At 35.3% G+C, this 24,453-nt stretch overlaps 1 protein-coding gene across 8 annotated transcripts in view; it reads right to left on the reverse strand.

Moving 5' to 3' along the window:
- ROCK2 (Rho associated coiled-coil containing protein kinase 2) overlaps positions 1 to 24,453 on the reverse strand; it is a 149,791-nt gene that overhangs the window by 51,240 nt on the left and 74,098 nt on the right. For all 8 annotated transcript variants that reach the window (XR_003524518.1, XM_027620937.2, XM_027620938.2 and 5 more), the window contains exons 4-5: positions 19,655 to 19,792; positions 4,226 to 4,486 (exon numbers count right to left, since the gene is read on the reverse strand). Coding sequence is in view for 7 of the 8 variants with exons in the window: in XM_027620937.2 (XP_027476738.1) it covers positions 4,226 to 4,486; positions 19,655 to 19,792 (399 nt within the window). In the remaining variant the exon portion in view is untranslated. The remainder of the gene's footprint in view (positions 1 to 4,225; positions 4,487 to 19,654; positions 19,793 to 24,453) is intronic.

Genomic DNA, 24,453 nt, shown 5'->3' on the forward strand with positions numbered 1-24,453 from the left:
GAATCTACAGAACGGTTTTAAGTAGGAGAGCAACATAAACAGGTATGCATTTTCAAAAGCTTCCTCATGAGTACTTTAAATGGGTAAGATTACATGTTTATTTGCTAAAATATAGCTTGTGTTTTATAATGGACAAAATATCATAATTGGAGAGATTTACTGAAAACACAAAACTGGTCAGTCATAAATCCTCAGTTGGCCAAAGAAATTATTCTAAATGCTTCCTGTGAAAGTGGAAAAAAATTGTAAATGGAATTCTTAATTATCAGAAAAGCATTAAGAGCCTCAGCTTGACTGCTACAAAGGCAGGAGCCTACTTGGTCCATTTTAATGATGAAAAATGAGTACTTGCAGCAGGGGCTCCTTTCTCAAACAGGCATATCCCTCACCTTATAAAATTCTCGGCTAGTGCAAAGTCTTGCTTCTTCTTTGTTCTATCTAAAAAACAGCCCAAGTGGTTTAGAAGCCCATGTCCATTTGCACTGTGCAGTGCCCAAGGCACAAAAGGCTGCCTGTTATTCTAGTTATCTCCTGGGGGTACCAATTATTAACTTTTATTAGGGCTCTGGTTACAAAGTTGCATAGCTTTTGAATGGTCTGTCCCTACTACTCCCATAAACCTATTCACTTCTATGTATAATTTTGCAGAAAATAGGGTTTTTTCAGAAACACGAATAGAAATACCTCCATTTTAAAAACGGATGTCACTTGTAGAAGGGTTAAGAACATTAACAATTTACTGATTAGCTTTTAAAGAAGTATAGCCTCATTTAATCAAATAGTACACACTAGAATAATAAGGGATATAATTTTATATTATTTTCAGGTAACCTAAAACACTAACATAAAATGTGCCATAAAGATGGTAAAGGTGGCTATGAAATGCATAATGACAAGCGAAGAGGGAACTCCATTTACCTAACTAAACAAGCAATTTTAAATAGCAGTACTTCTCGGCTATCAACTGAGACACATCTAGACGTAAATATACTACACTGAGACATTCACTCACATCTACATATTTTTTTTCAGAGAGAAAAAGAGTAACAGTATCCAGGAAACTGTGTAAACCACAATTTATTAATGAGAGAACTTACTGACATATGCCAATACTCTTAATTGCAATAGTAACCAATTATTTTAGTCTTTGTAGGTTCTAATATTTAGTTGTATTTTATTTTTGCATTTATCCATGGCCAGAGGAGCTAAAATATAATTTGAGAATCTCTGTCTATATTGTAGATAAAGGGTTGGCAAAGTTTTCTGTAAAAGGCCAGTAAATATTTTAGGATTTGTGGGCACACAGGATCTCTACCTCATATCTTTTTTTGTTTTTTAACCATCTTTTAAAAACGGACAAACCATCTTTAGTAAAGGAGCTGTACAAAACCAAACCACAGGCCAGATCTGGCCTTGTACTCCAGTTTGCCAATCCCTTCTATAGACGTGCAGATGAATGAGAACGAAACTAGGAACAATTCTAACGGCCTTGAGATCATGATAATCAAACAGAGGCCAATAAAGTGATGAACCTGAAACTTGCAATAACACTTATTCGTATTAACAGCTAAATAACAAACAGCTTTTAATAAAAAACTCCTTTATTCTTCAACATATATAGTTGTTCTCATCATTAGTATTACTTGAGGAATGGAGTTCTGGGGTACAACAAACAACATTTTTAAACTTCAGTATTTAAAAAATATATATTTCACTACATCAAAATTAAGAATTCCTGTTCAAACAGACACAAATGCGTAGCTGACTAGAAGATGATATGAGCAATATCTGTGGAATCACTACTGAGATTATATAAGGAATTCCTGAACATCAACAAGAAGTTGATTTTAAAAAGGTTAAAAGATACACAAGTAATTCATGAGATAAATGACTGACAATTATATGAAGAAAAGTTTGACATCATTAGTTATAAAATAAATATAATTTTTAAAACTTACTACCTTACACCAATGGAATTGTAAGATTTAGAGAGTGAGTAATAGGAAGGGTGAGTAAGAACACAGAGAGACATGATCTCTAATGCACCACTAGTAAGAGGTTATAACATTTATAGCCATTCTGGAGGTCAGGGAATACTTTATATATGTATGCTCTGAGTCAGTAGTCCCGCTTCTTCTAAGTGTGTATATAGAGGAAACCCTAGTCAGAATACACATGGGACATGTGTGAAGATGTCCAACATCAGTGTTTAAGTTCAACATAGTCCTGTTAGTAGCAGGGAGCTGATGTGGCCTAGGAATCCAACACAAGTGGGGATAAGTAAAATTAATAGACAGATACTATGGAACGCTAAGAAGGAATGAGCTAATTTACATATATCAGAATAGATATAAAACAAGATTGAGTGAAAAAAAGTAAAAAAAAAAAAATGACATCCATACCATTATACTACTTATACACATGTACACTATATTAACAGTCTGCAAGAGCTTATAGTAAACACATGACAGTGGCTGTTTATTAGGGACAGAGAGAATAAGACTAAAATGGAAAGGGGGAAAACATCATAAAATAAAAACCAGATGAAGCCTTTCTGTTGACTCCTAATGACAACAGGTGATGAACCAAAGAGTATAATTAGCTCAGCTATATGTACCTGAATTAAAAAATAGTAAATAAAATTATATAAGCCACATTTTATTTTGCCTTTTAAAGAGACAATGTACTGACTTACATGCTCATATTCTATAAAAACCATATTCTGTCCTGTCCCCCACACTCTATACCCTTTTTTCCTTAACCATCATTTCCTACCCTAAAAATATGTGGTGTGACTTATATCTCTATACCCTCCCAAAAGTTTTGGTTTAATTAAAATCAGAATACACCCATGGAAGCACAGCACATAAACATCACTCATTATGTAGAACAGACATAAAAAAGTTTAGCATTCTATTAGAAAATTATCTTATACTTTATTTTCCTTAAAGATAATTTTTACTATTAACCATTTCACACTGTATTATGATAAACACCACAAGAGGGAGCTTTGGGACAAATGTTCCATCTACTAAACACTGATGTATGCAAAAGATGGACACAATGATATACATATCTATGAATAAGACCAAAGAAGAAAGGAATGTTAAGTTTTAGTTGAGTAGACAGGGCATACAAACCTAGATACATGAAAATGGCCTATGAAATACAGCACAAATTCTAAATAAATAAGAACATTAGAAGACTGATCAGTCAGATTAGGATTATCAGGAAGAACTTTGTAAATGAGATAAAAATCTGAGCTGAGCTTGGAAGAATAAAGAATGCTGATGAAGGTAGTATGATCTATAAAGGTGAATGTCACATAGGTGTAATGAATAAGAAGCAAAGAGAAAAGAAAATCAACTTAATTAAAAATAAACATCTTGATAAGATATTTTTGTTAAGAAATACGATTAGCTATATAAGCATACTGGAAGGTTATAAAAACTATACAAAAGATAGTATCTAGTTTGTTGTCAACACACACTAACATTAAAGAGTCTGATACATATAAATCACCCCCTAGATCCAAAAGAGAAATACAAACAAACAAAAAACAAAAACAACAAAAAAAACCATGGTTCCTCCCCATTAGGAACTACTGCCAGGAATTATATATATACTTAAAGAGAAAAAGAGAAGAGATATAAATTTTGCAACAAAAATAAATCAACATCATAATTAGCTATGAGGTTAAAACTACTGAATCTATTAATTATAATGTGAATTGTTCAACAGGTAAAGTACACAATAGATGATATTCCTAAATTTATTCAATATGATTGGTGCAGACAGGGTTGGTAGGAGACAGTAACATAAACTTCTTACCTTAGCTTTTTTCTTTTTAAAGGAAAAATACAGAAATAATGGTGATGGAAATAATACCCATGTACCTTAATTTATATTTTGTGTCCTATTCTTCACCTGGATCATTTTGCACATGAACTACTTTTAATTGCTAGCAATTGCTTGTCACCATTCTACAGGGAGATACCTAAGTTATCTGTATTCTTCTCTTGTATTTACCAAATCTAGTACTATATAGGAAATAAAGCACTCTGTAGCTAGATGAATGATCAGTATTAAAAAAAAGTTTTATTTTAAGTCACTACATAGCAAAACTAAACTTATCTTTGTTTAAAACTATAAAGTCAAGATTTGAAGCTTCTTTCATTTTTTTTTTAAAAACTAGCATTTTTTTTTTTACTTGCTTATTACTTACTTCATCCATCTTCATACATGTGCCAAAATCTGCCAACTTTAGATGTCCATGTTTATCCAAGAGCATGTTGTCAGGCTTTACATCTCTGTGAATTAAGCCCATGGAGTGTATGGCATCCAGAGCAAGAACAACTTCAGCAGTATAAAATTTGGCCCATTTTTCAGGTACATCATAGTTACTCATAAGGTTTACAAGATCTCCACCAGGCATGTACTCCATTACCATGTACAGATACTTATCATCTTGAAAAGCACAAAAGAGCTGTAAAACAAAATGAGAAAGGAAAAAAAAAATTTAAGGAAAAAAAAAAAACCCAAAGCTTAAATGGAACAAAACCCAAAACAATTATTACTACTGAAAAAGACAAATAATTTTACAACCAAAAGAGCTGAATTTTATGAAACCTTTGATTTTATATTTGGACATCCCTAATGGAAAAACAGGTATCAGACAAAGCTTTTTATATAGTTAACTTCTTCATGCTGAAAAATATACATAAATGAATCATTTTCCCTCTTAGAGAATATGAGAATCTATTTAAATAGAGATATTTTGAAAGAGAAACAGAAGGAGGGACGTAAACGGTGAAAGAATGACAGAAGAATTCATAATTTAAAAAAACAGCTTTCTGAAAACAAAACAAGCTACTGCACATAATTCACAAAAAAGAAAGCTGAGGGGGTAGGAGCAGTTGCGAAAAACCTCAAAGATACCACATTCAATAGATACGAGAAGAGGGAGTAAGCACCACGAGTGGAAAAGAGTGTGCTGCGGGTAGCCACACTTCGAACAGGGCCTTCTCCTCTCTCCTGTTCCCCATCATCTTGCTCATAAGCAGCTAGTGGCGCGCAGACTAGAGCAGCGGCACTGGGACCAGAGAAATCACACCAAGCGAGGTTGCTAATGACTCCCCAGAGGCATGGGAACCACAAATTCAGAAGAAAAGTTATTTGTACAGTCCACCCAACATGTCCCAACCCACCCCCCAGAAGCAAGCAATGCAAACAGAAAAGGTTTCCACAAACAAATAGGGAAAACATAGAACAAAACCAAGAACTCAGACTCAAAATAAATAAAAAGAATTCCTACAAATCAGTTCTTTTAAACCAACAGACAACCTAACAGGAAAATGAAGAAGAATTAAAGCAGGCATTTCACAAAGGAAGATATTCAAAGATGAAAAGGTATGAAATCTCATTAGAGAAAGATGAATTTAAACCTCTGTGAGACACCACTTTGCATGCACAAAAATGACCAAAAATGACCAAAAGTTTTAAAACTGATAATACCAAGTGCTGGCAGGGACAAAGGAAACTTACAAACTAAACTTCTATAACCACACTGAAAAACAAGCTGTCACCACCTACTGAGATTGATTATAAGTACCCAAAAATGCTACTCCTAGGAATAAACCCAACAGAATAAAAAACATTTACACTACTTGTAACAAATAAAATTTTGAAATATACCAACAAATTGTGGTATATACATGCAATGGAATAAAACACAGCAATGAAACTAATAAACTGTAGCAATGTAGGTAACTCATGCCAACATAATGTTGAACAAAAAAGCTAGATACAAAAGAAGAGATACTGAATCAGTGACATCACTTATATAAAATTCAATAAACAGGAAAGCTATAGTTCTGAGTGCTTGTTTAGGTGGTACACTAGAAAGAAAAACAAGAAAATGATTACTAATAAAGTCAGAGGAGTGGTTATTTTGGGAGGAACACATGGAGGCAGTGATTGGGAAAGAGCACAAGAGAACTTCTGGAATCTGGCAATGTTTATTTTCTGACCTGGGAAGTAAATACATGGGTGTTTACTTTGTAATAAATCTTTCTGCTGCTTGTTTTATGTATTTCTCTGTGTATATCACAAATAAAATCATTTTTTTTAAAAAAAAGCATGATAAAATTAAAGCAGAACTCAACAGGAAATTTATAACTACAAACGCATTTGTAGGTATCTCTCCTTAACCTTTCACTACCCAATATTCAAAGAGATATCTGCATTGGAAAATAAAGACTGACAATAAAAATTAGGTAGATAAAGAAACTCAGATAAAGAAACTAGAAAAGAAAAATATAAACCCAAAGAAAACAGGAGATAGGGAATTTTTTTAAAAGCAGAAAATAATTAAAAAGAAAAGCAAAAAAAAGTATTTTTTAAATAAAACAAAAAAATGTTAACTAAAAAATTTACATATACTCCATTCAATAGAAAAGTCAAAGAGAAGACAGATAAGGTCGCAGAAAACAGAAACTGATTCAAGAGAGAAAAACCTGAATTAGTCAAAAATCACATGAGAAAATAAGAGGTTGACAGAAGATCTAATTGGGAAGGAGGAATGGAGGGATTGAGCACAGAAAAAACATATGAATTTTAGGACAGCAGCTATCTCTCAGAAGGAAAAAAGGGAGAAAAGACTGGGTAGGAGAACAAAAAGTATTTCAAGAATTCTTGCAATGTTTTCAAAATTAAAAGCTTAAAATTAACGATGGAAAAATGTTAAAATTTGCTAAATGTATGTAAGGTTGAAACCAAAGAATGTTTCCAGATGGCTTATTTATTAGGCAAGCAAGAAAAGCCATTCACCAATGGTGAATTAATTAAGTTGTGTTTGATTGCATCAGCTGAAGAAATGTGTCTAGAGAAAATCAACGCAAGACTCTCAGTCTTTCAACGACAGCTGCTCAAAGAGTTGAGGACACTGGTGGCAATATCAGTAGTCAATTTAAAAACAAGGCAAATGATTTCGAGTGGTTTTCCTCGGCTCTTAATGAGTCAACAGATGTTACTGGTATGCAGTCATTACCAGTTACTGGAGGAGTAAGTGCCAAGTTTGATGTGAGTAAAAAATAAGCCTCTATAGTCTGCATAGATGAACTCAGGCAAAAATATTTTCAAAGAAGTTGAGAAAACACTAATGCAGTACAACCTGAAGTAGAATCTGGTAAGGTGTTTTAACAAAAGATGGGGGTAAAAATACATGTGGAACAGAAGAAGGCTTCATTGGACAAATTTACAAAGCTTGTGAAAATGTGTGATATTTAAAATCTATAGTTAGTCTCTGTAATACTGATCAGTAAGTACTCACAGGAAAATACATTTGAATCCCTCATATAATAAATACATGAGTAGTATTAATGGATGTTATTTGCTCTTGTGGACTTAACCATCATCATCTGTTCTGTGAATTTTTGTCAGAAATAGATGCTGAACATCCTCACGCTACCATACAGCAGTTCAATGGCTTAGCACTGGTAAAGTTTTATTGCAATTACTTGAGCTGAGAGTTGAGACTGAAATGTGTCTGATCAAGACCACCCTCAACTACTATTATGGAACACTGAATAGCTTTCTAAATTAGCTTTAGCCGCAGACTTGGTAACGTTTCTTAATTAATACAACCTAAAATGACGAGGTAAAATAGTGCTTTTTAAAAAGATTTTATTTATTTATTTTAGAGAGAGAGTATTCACAAGAGAGAGCATGCACAGGGGAAGAGAGAGAGGGAGAAAGAAGCCCAAGTAGACTCCCTACAGAGCTTGGAGCCAGAGGTGGGGCTCGATCCCACCATCCTGAGATCATGACCCCAGCCAAAATCTAGAGTCAGATGCTTAACCAAATGAGCCACCAAGGTGCCCCACAAAACTTAAGCTTTTAATAACAACTAACATCAAGCTACTTTTTATGCTTCCCACGCTATTAAAATCAAAACAAGAAGTGAGATCTCCACTCCTACACAAATTGGCAATGGATGTATTTTCTGAGCTCAAATGACAGTCTCACAGTTCCAACAGCGTTTTTTTGACCTGAATGTAAATGCAAAGCAAATATCCATGTTTCAAAATCCATTTAAACTCTTCAACTGAGGGCCACCTGGGTGGCTCAGTAGGTCAAGTGTCTGCCTTTGGCTCAGGTCATGATCCCAGGGTCCTGGGATCAAGCCCCACATCGGGCTCCCTGCTCAGTGGAAAGCCTGCTTCTCTTTCTCCCTCCACTGCTACCCTTGCTTGTGCTCTCTCTCTCAAATAAATAAAATCATTTAAATGAATAAACAAACTCTGCAACTGAGAAGCTTCTGCCTAACCTTCAGGTGGAAGTGACCAACCTGCAATGTAATGACTTTTCTAAAAGGTAAATATCGAGACAAGAATTTAACAGGATTCTATATACGTCTTCCAAGTGATAAATATGCTTAATCAGAATCATATGCTCAAGGTCAGCATCAACAGTTATAGATAAAGTACTGGTATATACCCTGGGTACATGATGAAAATGGCACTTTCCCTCTATAGTCTTTCTCTAAAAACTCATAACCCTAGTCTAAATAATGAGAAAAACATCAGACAAATTCTAATAGAAAACTATACACATCCTAAATATAACTGACAAGTAATTCTAAAAGCTGTAAAGGTCATTAAAAACATGAAAAAGTCTGAGAAACTGCCATAGCCAAGAGGAGCCAAAGAAGATAGGATAACTAAATGCAACATACTATCCTGGATGGGATCCTAGAACAGAAAAAAGAGCATTAGGTAAAAACAAAGAAAATCTGAATAAATTATAGACTTCAGTTAATATAATGTATCAATATTGGTTCATTCATTATAACAAATGTACCTTACTAAAGTACGATGTTAATAGAGGAAGACTGTCTGGGGTTGGGGCTTTCCACGATCTGCTCAATTTTTCTATAAATGTAAAACTCTTTATTTTTTTTAATTTTATTTATTTATTTGACAGAGAGAGACACAGCAAGAGAGGGAACACAAGCAGGGGGAGTAGGAGAAGCAGGCTTCCCGTGGAGCAGGGAGCCTGATGCGGGGCTCGATCACAGGACCCTGGGATCATGACCTGAGCCGAACGCAGATGCTTAACAACTGAGCCACCCAGGCACCCCAAATGTAAAACTGTTTAAAAATTAAGTCTATTAATAAAAAATAAATCATATGCCGGTGGATAACAGTATTTGGCAGTACCTAACCTATGTGAAAAGACATTTTCTAATAAGATGAATGTGTAAAAAAAACCTTATTACACATTAACATTAACAGAACATCTACCATTTTGATAGGAAACACTGATTGTGAACCCCAATTAAACAAAATGCTATTGCCCCCAGAAAATAAGTTAATTATTCTCCTTAATAGACTTGTATTTTTTTAAGTTGTACTTATCACATTTTAAATTTCATCAATAAAAAATTTATAGAAATTTGTTTTCTTGTTATATAAGTTATCAACATTCTATCTACCTCTTGGGCCACAAAACCTAAAGTAGGTACTATCTGCCTCTTTACAAAAAAGTCTGCCAATTTCTGGTGTGACTGAAATAAGACTGGCCATGGTTGGTAATTATTGAAGCTGACAGAACAGTACATGGGGATTCAATATACCTTCTTTCTACTTTGGGATGTTTAGAATTTATCATAATAAATATTAGTGGTAAAAAACTTATCATCAAATATATTGAAAAATTTTTCTTGAAAGATATGCAAGCAAGTTCAATCCAGCCTCACGGAATGAATATTTTCTATATTATATAAACTGTCCCAAAGCTCAGAAAAAAGTGGTGAGCTTCCCAACTATGTTTATTAGGGTAGTCTCACGAGAATGAAAACAAACCAAAAAAGCCCATTAAAAAAAACTGAATTAAATCAAAGGTCAAATGTCACTTATGCAAACAGATGGACAATTACCTAAAATATTAGTAAATCAAATTCAGTACTTTATAGAGAATATAAATTTATAGCAAATAGTATTTACCTTTTATCTTATACTACCTTGAAACTTATTTTTTTTAGTGTACTATAATAACAGATTAAACAAGAAAACCATCTTAAAAGCAGCTGAAGAACACACAATACTTCAACATTATTCCTGATTAAAAAAATACTTGGTAAGCTAAACAAAGATGGACAGGCCTCTCTGCCTTAATCAGAAAGCTTCAGCAAACATCAGGTTTAATCGTTAAATACTAGAGGACTACTCAATGAAGTTTAACATAATAAAAAAGATAAGGATAAAAAACTTCTACTAACTCAACACTGTACTGAAAGACTGAACCAATGCTGTTTTTCTGCATCTTGTAATATCTATATATTTAAAAACTAGTTTTCTTATGCATAAATTTCTTCTGAACATATCTGATGGGAAAAAGTAACATGGCTTTACTGAAAATCAAGTTCTATACACAGAGATATACTATATTGTTATGGGAGGGCTTAATATTTCAAAATAATCAAAACAACCCAAAATATCTACCAATTTAAAGCAATGCAAGAAAAAATTTTAACTGTATTTTTTAACAGAACGAAAGGCTAATTCTAACTTCACAGAAAAAAATGTTAAGAATTGCCACAAAAATATTATAAAAGGAGAACAATGAGAAGACTTGCCCTACCAAATACATGAAAAACTACAGAGATTAAAACAACGGGGGTGATTTTAGTGCAGGAGAAATAACAAATTAAATAGAACAGAGCCAAAAGAAATTCACGTGTATATGGTAATTTAGTCTATGATATAAAGGACATTTCATTTACTTCATGGGAAAAAGACAGGCTTTTCTACAAACGGCACTGGGAAAAGTGGCTGCCCATTTGGGATAAACAAATCTGACTTCATATAAAAAAATAAATTCCTGGTGACTCAGAAATAGACTCCTGCCCCTCCCAAAATTAAAATATAAAAAAGTTAAAAAGTTAAAGTATAAGAGAATATTGTCATAATATTGGGCTGGGGAAGGTATTCCCCAGCAAGAATCAAAATACAGAATACATAGATTTGACTACATCTACTTTTAAAAATTCAGTAAGCAACAGAGAAGTAACAGTCCAAGAGAATGTATTTCCAACATATGTAACACAGAATGTATTTCCAACATATGTATGTTAATATACAGGGTCTATCAGCATGCTAATAAATCAATTTTAAAAAAGAAAAACGACATAGTACGATGTCGGACCTAGAGTTCAGAATCATGACTTTAAAGATACTAGCTGGGCTTGAAAAAAGTGTGGAAGTTATTAGAGAAACCCTTTCTGGAGAAATAAAAGAACTAAAATCTAACCAAGTCGAAATCAAAAAGGCTATTAATGAGGTGCAATCAAAAATGGGGGCACTAACTGCTAGGATAAATGAGGCAGAAGAAAGAATCAGCGATATAGAAGACCAAATGATGGAAAATAAAGAGGCTGAGAAAAAGAGAGAGAAACAACTAAGGATCACGAGGGCAGAATTCGAGAGATAAGCAATACGATAAGACGAAACAACATTAGAATAATTGGGATCCCAGAAGAAGAAGAAAGAGAGAGAGGGGCAGAAGGTATATTGGAGCAAATAATAGCAGAGAACTTCCCTAATGTGGGGAAGGAAACAGGCATCAAAATCCAGGAGGCACAGAGAACCCCTCTCAAAATCAATAAAAATAGGTCAACACCCCGACATCTAATAGTAAAACTTACGAGTCTCAGAGACAAAGAGAAAATCCTGAAAGCAGCTCGGGAGAAGAGATATGTAACCTACAATGGTAGAAACATTAGATTGGCAACAGACCTATCCACAGAGACCTGGCAGGCCAGAAAGGACTGGCATGAGATCTTCAGAGCACTAAATAGAAAAATATGCAGCCAAGAATACTATATCCAGCTAGGCTATCATTGAAAACAGAAGGAGAGATAAAAAGCTTCCAGGACAAACAAAACCTAAAGGAATTTGCAAACACAAAACCAGCCCTACAAGAAATATTGAAAGAGGTCCTCTAAGCAAAAAGAGAGCCTAAAAGCAGCACAGATCAGAAAGGAACAGAGACAATATACAGTAACAGTCACCTTACAGGCAATACAATGGCACTAAATTCATACCTTTCAATAGTTACCCTGAATGTAAAGGGGCTCAATGCCCCAATCAAAAGACACAGGCTATCGGATTGGATTAAAAAACAAGACCCACCAATATGCTGTCTGCAAGAGACTCATTTTAGACACAAAGACACCCCCAGATTGAAAGTGAGGGGGTGGAAAACCATTTACCATGTTAATGGACACCAAAAGAAAGCTCGGGTGGCAATCCTTATATCAGACAAATTAGATTTTAAAACAAAGAGTGTAATAAGAGATGAAGAAGGACACTATATCCTACTTAAAGGGTCTATCCAACAAGAAGATCTAACAATTGTAAATATCTATGCCCCGAACATGGGAGCAGACAATTATATAAGGCAATTAATAACAAAAGCAAAGAAACACATTGACAACAATACAATAATAGTGGGGGACTTTAACACCCCCCTAACTGAAATGGACAGATCATCTAAGCAAAAGATCAACAAGGAAATAAAGACTTTAAATGAAACACTGGACCAAATGGACTTCACAGACATATTCAGAACATTTCATCCCAAAGCAACGGAATACACATTCTTCTCGAGCGCCCATAGAACATTCTCCAGAATTGATCACATCCTAGGTCACAATCAGGTCTCAACCGGTACCAAAAGACTGGGATTATTCCCTGCATATTTTCAGACCACAATGCTTTGAAACTACAACTCAATCACAAGAGGAAAGTCGGAAAGAACTCAAATACATGGAGGCTCAAGAGCATCCTACTAAAGAATGAATGGGTCAACCAGGAAATTAAAGAAGAATTAAAAAAATTCATGGAAACCAATGAAAATGAAAACACAACTGTCCAAAATCTTTGGGATACAGCAAAGGCAGTCCTGAGAGGAAAGTATATACCAATACAAGCCTTTCTCAAGAAACAAGAAAGGTCTCAAATACACAACCTAACCCTACACCTAAAGGAGATGGAGGAAGAACAGCAAATAAAGCCTAAACCCAGCAGGAGAAGAGAAAATAAAGATCAGAGCAGAAATCAATGAAATAGAAACCAAAAGAACAGTAGAACAGATCAATGAAACTAGAAGCTGGTTCTTTGAAAGAATTAACAAGATTGATAAACCCCTGGCCAGACTTATCAAAAAGAAAAGAGAAATGACCCAAATCAACAAAATCATGAATGAAAGAGGAGAGATCACAACCAACACCAAAGAAATACAAACAATTATAAGAACATATTATGAGCAACTCTATGCCAGCAAATTAGATAACCTGGAAGAAATGGGTGCATTCCTAGAGATGTATCAACTACCAAAATTGAACCAGAAGAAATAGAAAACCTGAAGAGACCTATAACCACTAAGGAAATTGAAGCAGTCATCAAAAATCTCCCAAGAAACAAAAGCCCAGGGCCAGATGGCTTCCCAGGGGAATTCTATCAGACATTTAAAGAAGAATTAATACCTATTCTCCTGAAACTGTTCCAAAAAATAGAAATGGAAGGAAAACTTCCAAACTCATTTTATGAGGCCACCATTACCTTGATCCCAAAACCAGACAAAGACCCCATCAAAAAGGAGAATTACAGACCAATATCCTTGATGAACATGGATGCAAAAATTCTCACCAAAATACTAGCCAATAGGATCCAACATACATTAAAAGGATTATTCACCATGACCAAGTGGGATTTATCCCTGGGCTACAAGGCTGGTTCAACATCCGCAAATCAATCAATGTGATACAATACATTAACAAAAGAAAGAACAAGAATCATAGGATCCTCTCAATAGATGCAGAGAAAGCATTTGACAAAGTACAGCATCCTTTCTTGATCAAAACTCTTCAGAGTATAGGGATAGAGGGTACATACCTCAATATCATAAAAGCCATCTATGAAAAACCTACAGCCAATATCATTCTCAATGGGGAAAAGCTCTCTTTTCCCCTAAGGTCAGCAACGCAGCAGGGATGTCCACTCTCACCGCTGCTATTCAACATAGTATTAGAAGTCCTAGCCACAGCAATCAGACAACAAAAAGAAATCAAAGGCATCCAAATCGGCAAAGAGGAAGTCAAACTCTCACTCTTTGCAGATGATATGACACTGTATGTGGAAAACCCAAAAGACTCCACCCCAAAACTGCTAGAACTCATACAGGAATTCAGTAAAGTAGCAGGATATAAAATCAATGCACAGAAATCAGTGGCATTCCTATACACCAACAAGACAGAAGAGAGACAAATCAAGGAGTCGATCCCATTTACAATTGCACCCAAAACCATAAGATACCTAGCAATAAATTTAACCAAAGAGGCAAAGGATCTGTACTCAGAAAACTATAAAATACTCATGAAAGAAATTGAAGAAGACACAAAGAAATGGAAAAACGTTCCATGCTCATGGATTGGAAGAACAAACATTGTGAAGATGTCAATGCTACCTAGAGCAATCTACATATTCAATGCAATCCCCATCAAAATACCATCCACCTTTTTCAAAGAAATGGAACAAATAATCCTAAAATTTGTATGGAACCAGAAGAGACCCCGAATAGCCAGAGGAATATTGAAAAAGAAAAGCAAAGCTGGCGGCATCACAATTCCGGACTTCCAGCTCTATTACAAAGCTGTCATCATCAAGACAGTACGGTACTGGCACAAAAACAGACACATCGATCAATGGAACAGAATCGAGAGCCCAGAAATGGACCCTCAACTCTATGGTCAACTCATCTTTGACAAAGCAGGAAAGAATGTCCAATGGAAAAAAGACAGTCTCTTCAACAAATGGTGTTGGGAAAATTGGACAGCCACATGCAGAAGAATGAAACTGGACCACTTCCTTACACCACACACAAAAATAGACTCCAAATGGCTGAAAGACCTAAACGTGAGACAGGAGTCCATCAAAATCCTAAAGGAGAACACAGGCAGCAACCTCTTCCACCTCAGCCACAGCAACTTCTTCCTAGAAACATCGCCAAAGGCAAGGGAAGCCAGGGCAAAAATGAACTATTGGAATTTCATCAAGATAAAAAGCTTTTGCACAGCAAAAGAAACAGTCCACAAAACCAAAAGACAACCGACAGAATGGGAGAAAATATTTGCAAATGACATATCAGATAAAGGGCTAGTATCCAAAATCTATAAAGAACTTATCAAACTCAACACCCAAAGAACAAATAATCCAATCAAGAAATGGGCAGAAGACATGAACAGACATTTTTCCAAAGAAGACATCCAAATGGCCAACAGACACATGAAAAAGTGCTCCACATCGCTCGGCATCAGGGAAATCCAAATCAAAACCTCAATGAGTTACCACCTCACACCCGTCAGAATGGCTAAAATTAACAAGTCAGGAAACGACAGATGTTGGCGGGGATGTGGAGAAAGGGGAACCCTCCTACACTGCTGGTGGGAATGCAAGCTGGTGCAACCACTCTGGAAAACAGTATGGAGGTTCCTCAAACAGTTGAAATTAGAGCTACCCTATGATCCAGCAATTGCACTACTGGGTATTTACCACAAAGATACAAATGTAGGGATCCGAAGGGGTACGTGCACCCCAATGTTTATAGCAGCAATGTCCACAATAGCCAAACTGTGGAAAGAGCCAAGATGTCCATCAACAGATGAATGGATCAAGAAGAGGTGGTATATATACACAATGGAATATTATGCAGCCATCAAAAGGAATGAGATCTTGCCATTTGCAACGATGTGGATGGAACTGGAGGGTGTTATGCTGAGTGAAATAAGTCAATCAGAGAAAGACATGTATCATATGACCTCACTGATATGAGGAATTCCTAACCTTAGGAAACAAACTGAGGGTTGCTGGAGTGGTGGGGGGTGGGAGGGATGGGGTGGCTGGGTGATAGACATTGGGGAGGGTATGTGCTATGGTGAGCACTGTGAATTGTACAAGACTGATGATTCACGGATCTGTACTTCTGAAACAAATAATGCAATATATGTTAAGAAAAAATAAAAGAAGAAGAAGATAGCAGGAGGGGAAGAATGAAGGTGAGTAAGTCGGAGGGGGAGATGAACCATGAGAGATGATGGACTCTGAAAAACAAACTGAGGGTTCTAGAGGGGAGGGGGGTAGGGGGATGGGTTAGCCTGGTGATGGGTATTAAAGACGGCACATTCTGCGTGGAGCACTGGGTGTCATGCACAAACAATGAATCATGGAACACTACATCAAAAAGTAATGATGTAATGTATGGTGATTAACAGAACAAAAAATTATTTTAAAAAAGCAAAACGGCATATAGAAAAATGGGATAAGCAATGAAGGAATACAAATTACTAATGAACACATGAAATATCCTGAACCTCATAATTAACCAAGGAAATGTACCTTACCACAATAACATCTTTTTTTCTTGAGGATGCAACTAATAAAAATTTAAAAAACTACAATATCCAGTATTGGCTAAAAATGTAGTAAAATAAAAATATTAAAGAGAGTAATAAAACTTGTAAAAATCTTTTTTTACAAAGCAATTTGGCACTATCTATCAAAATGTCAAATGTGCGCACCATATGACCTAGAAACAAACCCAATGCTAGGAATCTATTCTAAGGAAATATTCACATGTGTACAAAAGATGGACCTATAAGCACAGTTAATTCCATGTCAAGGACAGAAAATGTACAAGACTGGTCTGGAACATCCCATTATATCAGATAGCAAGCTATCAAAGGCTGCTACAGCTATGTCCAAAGGACTCAGGAATCAACCTGAACAGGATGTCACTTGCCAAAGGTGTCACAATATGAGCATCAGTAAGATACTCGAAGGACTAAAACATCAAATAGGTTTTAAGTCCATGAGTTCAAACTGGTAACTACCCCAAAATTGCTCACTTTTAGAGGATAAAAGGAAACTAATCCCTTACTTTGAAAACTGGTAAATATAAGGAAAGAATAAAGTATTTATCCTGTCTTTCCTCTGTGAATTATACTACTGGGTCACCAAATGGTAAATGGGGGAATATTTTCTTTACAAAACTATTCCAGTCACTATAATAAAAAAAGGAATGACTGGGGAGTGGGTGGGGGGGAGGAATTACTGAACTGGAATATCACCATTTTGAAATCCTTAATAAATTAATAGACCTAGGCATTAAGCACAAATAGCTGGTAAAACAACAGAGAAATAACCAGACATTAGCCTCCTAACAGAACAAAACACCACCCATGAAGTTGTTCTGCCACTCTCCCAAAAAACACACCTGATTCTGATCCACTATATCCAATTAGCAACTCAAAAAATACAAAGGAGAGAGGAACATGTTAAACTACACAAGGATGAAATTAACAAAAGCCCCGTTTCTTCAACAAATAAACTGATGAGACAAAAGAAAAAGAAAAAGAGGAAGGAAACTAGATTGAGACTTAAAAGGGATACCTAAACTTAAATCTTAAAAAAAGCCAAAAGTAAACTGAAGTATTAAAGGGTGTACACCTACTTGGGTGTATGAAACTATACAGAAAAGTAAGGAAGTGTTCACCATAAAAGTATGGACATTAGAAAAACAGGCAAAGAACACAGCAAACCGAATATAATAGATGGCTCTTTAAAAAAAGTCTCCTCTATCAGCAAAGGAATAAGTTTTTAAATGTGCTAATATTCATCTATCAAATTCAAATCACACTAAGAATATATCTCTAAGAAATACGGATAGATCAAAGATTTATGTTGTATCAGAATTTATGTAAGAAAAATAAAAAGAGCCATCTCCAACAAGAGTACAGTAACAAAGTATGGGGGCCTTCATACAATTAAATATTCAACAATCATGAAAAAAATAAGCACTGAGATTTGGCAAACTGTTAGAAATAACCTATTGAAATTGATTACAGGCATTATCTTATGACCCATTAATTTCACTCCAAGGTAGATCCCTAACAAAAACATGTAAACATATGTACCAAAATCCATATGAAAGAAGTCACAGCAGCATCATTCATATTAGCCAAAAGATAGAAACAACTTATTTGTCCATTAACTGATGAACAAAGAAAATGTGGGATATCCATACAACAGACGATTATTCAGCCATAAAAAGAAATGAAGGGCTAATACATGCTATACCACAAATGAACAGTGAAAACATTATGCTAAAGGAAAGAAGAGATCACAAAAGAGCATATATTTTACGATCCCATTTCCATGAAATATCCATAACAGGCAAATCCACAGACACAGAGAGCAGATCAGTGGTGGCCAGGAGCTCAAGTCAGGGAGGAGTGGCTCAGGGTTTCTTTTTTGAGGCACAAAAATGTTCTATAAATATACTGAAACTCTATAAATATACTAATATGTAGTGAAACTCTATAAATATATTGAAAATCAATGAATTAAATCAATAAATAGAATTAAGTCAGGCATTTTGACAGGTTTCCCCACAAAGTTATACCTTTCAAACATATAAATATAATGGTGCATGGAATGTTCTTTACCAGAGATAAACAAATGAAAGCCAGAATTATAATGTTACTTTTTCAATTTACAATGTTTCACCGTTGACTGGTTTCCACAGATCCATTAACTCTTTATCTCAATGAACACTTTAAGAAGGTCCATTAAGCAGAATTAAAGATCAAAGACACCAGTGGATGAACTGATAAACTAGAAATGGCAATGATTCTGTTGCTATGAAAGCAATTTAAAGCTAAAAGTGGAATAATTTATTACCATCATTCCTTAATTATCATAATATATAATTTGCTACAAAAATTTTAGTTTTAGCTACACATATCAGAATTTCTATTCAGTAGCTACAATAAAAAATTAAGTAGAGAGAAAGAGCATTGGGGCTCAACATCATTAACAAAGCAATAATAATGAGCTTTTAAATTACATAGTCATCCATGTGGCAAATTTTTTACCTGCAAATTGCCTTCCACAAGCAAGGTATCAAACTCCCAAATAATTTAAGTAAGCATTCTGAACACGCACTGGTACATACCTAATCTTACTCATGATACTTGTTCAAAAATGTTTGCAGAATTAGATATTAGTATAAAAACATCTTTAGAGAAGCAAAGTTAATGAGGGATATAATTGAAAAGGAGGCAAAATACAACCATAAATTCCTTACTTTACAGTCAAGTAAGAGGCTCAATTAGGAAGCACAATACTATCTTATATTATAGGTAATATATAAAGGATTACAGGAGAATTTTCAAAACTTTTATTGTAGGAAGTTTTGGGGTTTTTTTGAGACAGGCTGATTATTCCTACTATATAAATCACGAGAGTGTAGGCAGGGAATTAATGGCATTCTGGTAACCAATCTAATTGTTCATAAAGGAATTTTTAAAAGTTGCAAATACTTGCTTTCATACACCAATTCAAGTATTACATGTCACGTGTATATGACATACTATTTAGGAATATTAAACAAGCATATTGAATCCGACCTTATTAAAAATGACGGCACTGTTATTATGTGAGTGAGATATAGGATTTTTAGCATATAAAATCCTATCTTATGAATAATAAGCACTTACAAAAAGGGGAAATAAACTTATAAAAGTCTGTATGCTTACCTGAACCACCCAGGGACTGTTGGCAAAGGCCATAATATCTCTCTCTTCCCAGAAAAAAGCAGAATCAGATCTTTTTATCATTTCAAACTTACTAAGAAGCTTCATAGCATAAACCTTCTGTGATGCCTTATGACGAACCTGTAGATTTATTAAAACACAAAAATAATTTTGTGAGAGAAAGGTGAACAACATATACTATAATTCTATCACTAAAGACTTCAGTTATAAAACAAAATGATCTTTAGCTAACTAATAAAAAGTAAAAGCATAACATTTTTAATGGAAATAAAGAAGAGAAAATTCCCAACAGCCTAAATAATTCATGAAATACACAATACCTTTAAATGCTAGGTTCCATAAATTCATAAAGCTTCATTCCTCCATGTTAATTAAGCTAACCAATTTTAAGAACAAGATATTGTTAAATGAGAAATTTTCAAGGTATGTACATGTATTGCTATCTGAACAGAACCTAATAAATTTAGATATCAAGGGATATTTGTGATTTTGTTAAGTCATCTTTATTTCTTTCAAAGTATCCTACTTAAAAGGTTTTTTTATGTTAAGAAAAAAAAACTACCACCAACATGATTATTTGAGCAATTCCTTTTTTTTTTTTTTTTTAAAGATTTTATTTATTTATTTGTCAGAGAGAGACAGAGCACCCGTACACGCAGGGGGAGTGGCAGGCTGAGGGAGAAGCAGGCTCCCCGCTGAGCAAGGAGCCCAAGGCGGGACTCAATCCCAGGACCCTGGGATAATGACCCAAGGCAAAGGCAGATGTTTAACCAACTGAGCCACCCAAGCATCCCTATTTGATCAATTCTTATCTTCCTTGTTAGAGTATAACTTCCACAAGGGCAAAAACAGTACCTTTTTTTGACCATCATTTTAATCCTAAATATACCACAGCAAATTCTACCACAGAGCCAATAAATACCTAATGATTTTAACTGTTAACATTTACTGAATAATTAATAATAAATACTGACTGCTAGCATTTATACTTGTATATCTAACAGGATGTCCAAAACTGAACTCCAAATCATCACCCCTGAATTTATTCCTCCTACAGCCTTCCCCATTTTAGTAAATGGCATCTTCATCCTTCCAGTTAGTTGCTCTAGCTAAAAATCTTTGGCTCCTCTTTTTCTCTCACACAGCTCATCAAACTCACCAGCAAATCATGTCATTCCTACCTTCAAATAGTTTCAGAATCCAATCATCTACAACTACCTCCACTGATAACAACACCCTGATCTAAATCTTTTATGTCCATTACCTACAATAACCTAAACTGCTTTCCCTGCTGTCACTCTCACCTACCCACAGTCTGGTGATCCTTCAAAAACATAAACCATTTCCTGTCACTCCTGTTTTAAAACCCCAACAGTTTCTCATTTCATCTCTGCATGTGTTATTCTCTCTGCCTGGAATCAGCCCTTAAAGCAGGACCCAATTCCTCACTTCCTTCAGATCCCTGCTCAGACGTTACCTTCTAAGCAAGGCCTACTCTGATCAAGCTACTTCAATTTTTCAATTTACAGCCACCGTTGGCTGCCCACATATTCCCTATTCCATTCCTTCTTCCTTGCTTTTGCTCCATTGCACTTATTACCATCTTATACCTTATTTTTTACTTTTATTTTATTATGTCTTGCACTAGAAATTAAGCCCAATGAAGGCAAGGATTTTTGTGTTTTATTCACTGCTTAATACACGGTGCCTAGTAAAATGCCTGGCACATAATAACCTCTGAATAAATATTTGCTAAAAGAATGAATTTACTGAGTGGGTGCTTACTGTATACCAGGCACAGTGTATTTTCATAATTGTATTATTTAATCTTCGTAACAATCCCAATGAGGTATTACTTCCCCATGTTACAAATGAGAAATTTGAGGCACAGAGAAATTAACTTGCTGAGGGTTATACAATGAGTAGAAATCAAGATTTAAAGATACAGTAGTCTGGGGCACTTGGGTGGCCAGTTGGTTGTGTCAGACTCTTGGTTTCAGCTCAGGTCATGATTTCTCGGTCGTGAGACAGAGCCGTGTCAAGGTCTGTGCTCTGCATAGATTGTGCTTGAGATTCTCTCTCCTCCCTCCCCCCCCACCCCTTCCTGTGCACTTGCTCTTTCTCTCTCTCTCTCAAATAGATAAAATCTTTTTTAAAAAAATTAAAAATGAAGGTACAGTAGTCTGCATCCAGAATCCATGCTAGTAACCACTTATCTATGCCATTTCTACATATGTACAGCCACTATTAGGATGATTTCCCCAGAACAGGGCCAGATTGCACTGGTCAGCACAGTCTTCCATTCAGTTACTGCTCTGTTTCACTCAGAAGTATGCCATTATTTGTACAACAAATTATATGGTCATCCTACTGAGGGTTGGATGAAAGAAGAGGCAATTGAGTTCCTGACAAAAATCTACAGAGATCTAAATGATCTAGCCTATAACCATCTTCCCAATTTAAATCTTGTCATTTTCTTTCCCTTGTTCATACTTCAACCATACTTACCACCTTCTTTCAGTTCCTCTAATATACCTTTCCTCAAGATCGTTACAAGTACTGGGAATGTAACAGAAAATCCATCACAGTCCCTGACTTCACCTCTTCTGCAGAGAGACTAGCTCCTTCATTCAGCTGAAATACAAACTTCTCAAAGGAGTGACCACTCTATCCAAAGTAGGAACTCATTGTTCTCTACCTCAGAACTCCATTTGTTTTCCTAGCAGATACCATAACTTGTGATTTTTTTTTATGTTGTTTCCTTGTATTTGTCTATCTCCCACATTAGAATATAAGTTCAACAAAGTGAGGGATTACCCATGCCCATTTTATTCTCTATTATATCCTCAGTGTCAAATACAATGCCAGCACTAGCAATTAAAACAGATACTAAATATTTGATGAATGAATTAATGTCTGTGAAAAAAAAATTTTTCTATTAATTTGCTATTAATTTGCAGTTTTAAGAAAAATCCAACAGGTAATATTTCTAGTTATCTCTCATCAAGTACTGTGCACATTTAGAATCAGTACTTATATTGATGAAAATAAGGTAAACCAAAGGAATGCTCATGTCCTCCCCAGAGAAGATATGTAAGAACCATCATACTTTACAGATCAGATATTGTATAAAATGAAACAAAATTTTAGAAAAATCATACAATGCTGTACTTTTTTAATAGAGAGATTTTTCCTCCTAACAATTCCCAGAAAGAATTTTATTTGTTGTATGGACTTGAGCAAATCACTCACAGAAAAAGGTCTTAGCATTAAACAATAAAGATACATACTCCAAATCATGCATCTTTGGCTATGATACAGAAACTGATACCAACTAGCCCTCACACTGTAAACAACAATCAAAATGGCAAAATATATGAAGCAACAGTTTTCAGGCTTGGTAAATTAGGCAGTACAAGACTATAATGCCTGAGAGGAGAAAAACTCACCAAGTCAACCCCCATAACTGCCCAGACACTCTGCTTGAAGGCAATATCCCAACCAGCATACAAGTGATCATCTAAGCTAAGTACAGTGGTCCTGCTGAATTGAAAAGGCAGAGATCAGAGTTCAAGAAAAATGAGGTAGCTGGATTATGCTGGGCAGGAAACAGGAACTTAAAGAGCTATGCAAAAGGTCTGTAGAAGTACCATATGAGTCCTTTGCCAAGGGCTGGACTATCCAAAGAGAAAGTACCCAAAGTTTACCAGGGATCAACTGCTCTGGGCTTGATAACAAAAGAGAGACACTGGAGGTTAAATAACATTAGAACAACAATCAACTTCCAGCCAAGCAAGAATGGAGAAACCTTGCTATTTCCTGAGCATTCAGGTGAGACAGCTTAGGAGAAAGAACCATGCGCTAAAGCAAGAGGTTATAGTACTATCTAACAAAGTCTAGTAATGCCAATCCCTAAAAGATCAAAAGGGGAGCAGAGTTTGGAGGTTCAGTCCTACCAGTTAAAAGGACTTGGAAAACAACTTGGTCTTTTTGCACAAAGTATAAAATTCAGTGTGCACAAGTTAAGGGTGATCATCAGGCAATTGGACAGATTATTAGAATGAAAATCAACACATCAAGGAAAAGTAACAAACTAACAAAAAATCTCTATCATATATCGTAAGGATCAGTATATATTTTAAAAATTACTTATTGGGGCACCTGGGTGGCTCAGTCAGTTAAGTGTCTGCCTTCGGCTCGGGTCATGATCCCAGGGTCCCGGGATGGAGTCCCACATCAGGCTCCCTGCTCAGCGAGGAGCCTGCTTCTCCCTCTCCCCCTGCCACTGCCCCTGTTAGTGCTCTCTCTCTGTGTCAAATAAATAAATAAATGCTTAAAAAATAATCTAGGCATTTAAAAAATAAATAAGTAAATAAAAATTACTTATTAGGCACAAAAGGAAAGCGTGACTCATCATCAAGAAAAAAAGCAGTCAATAGAAAACAACCCCCGAAACACTGACCTTAGCTAACAAATACTTTAAATATCTCTTACAAATATGTTGGAATAACTAAAGGAAAATATGTTAAAGAAAAAAAGGAAAAAGTAGTCACAATGAGTGAATACAGGAAAATACCAACAGAGAAATACAAACTGTAAAAAAGAAACTAGAATTTCTTTAACTGAAAAATAACAAAAATGAAAAATTCATTAGAAGGGCTTAATAAAGAATGGAGACAGAAGTCTGTGAAGCTGAAGACAAATCAATCTGAAGAATAAGGAGAGTATCACATGACCTCACTGATATGAGGAATTCTTAATCTCAGGAAAGAAACTTAGTG

Source organism: Zalophus californianus, chromosome 8, assembly GCF_009762305.2.
Source record: "Zalophus californianus isolate mZalCal1 chromosome 8, mZalCal1.pri.v2, whole genome shotgun sequence".
Lineage (NCBI taxonomy): Eukaryota > Metazoa > Chordata > Mammalia > Carnivora > Otariidae > Zalophus > Zalophus californianus.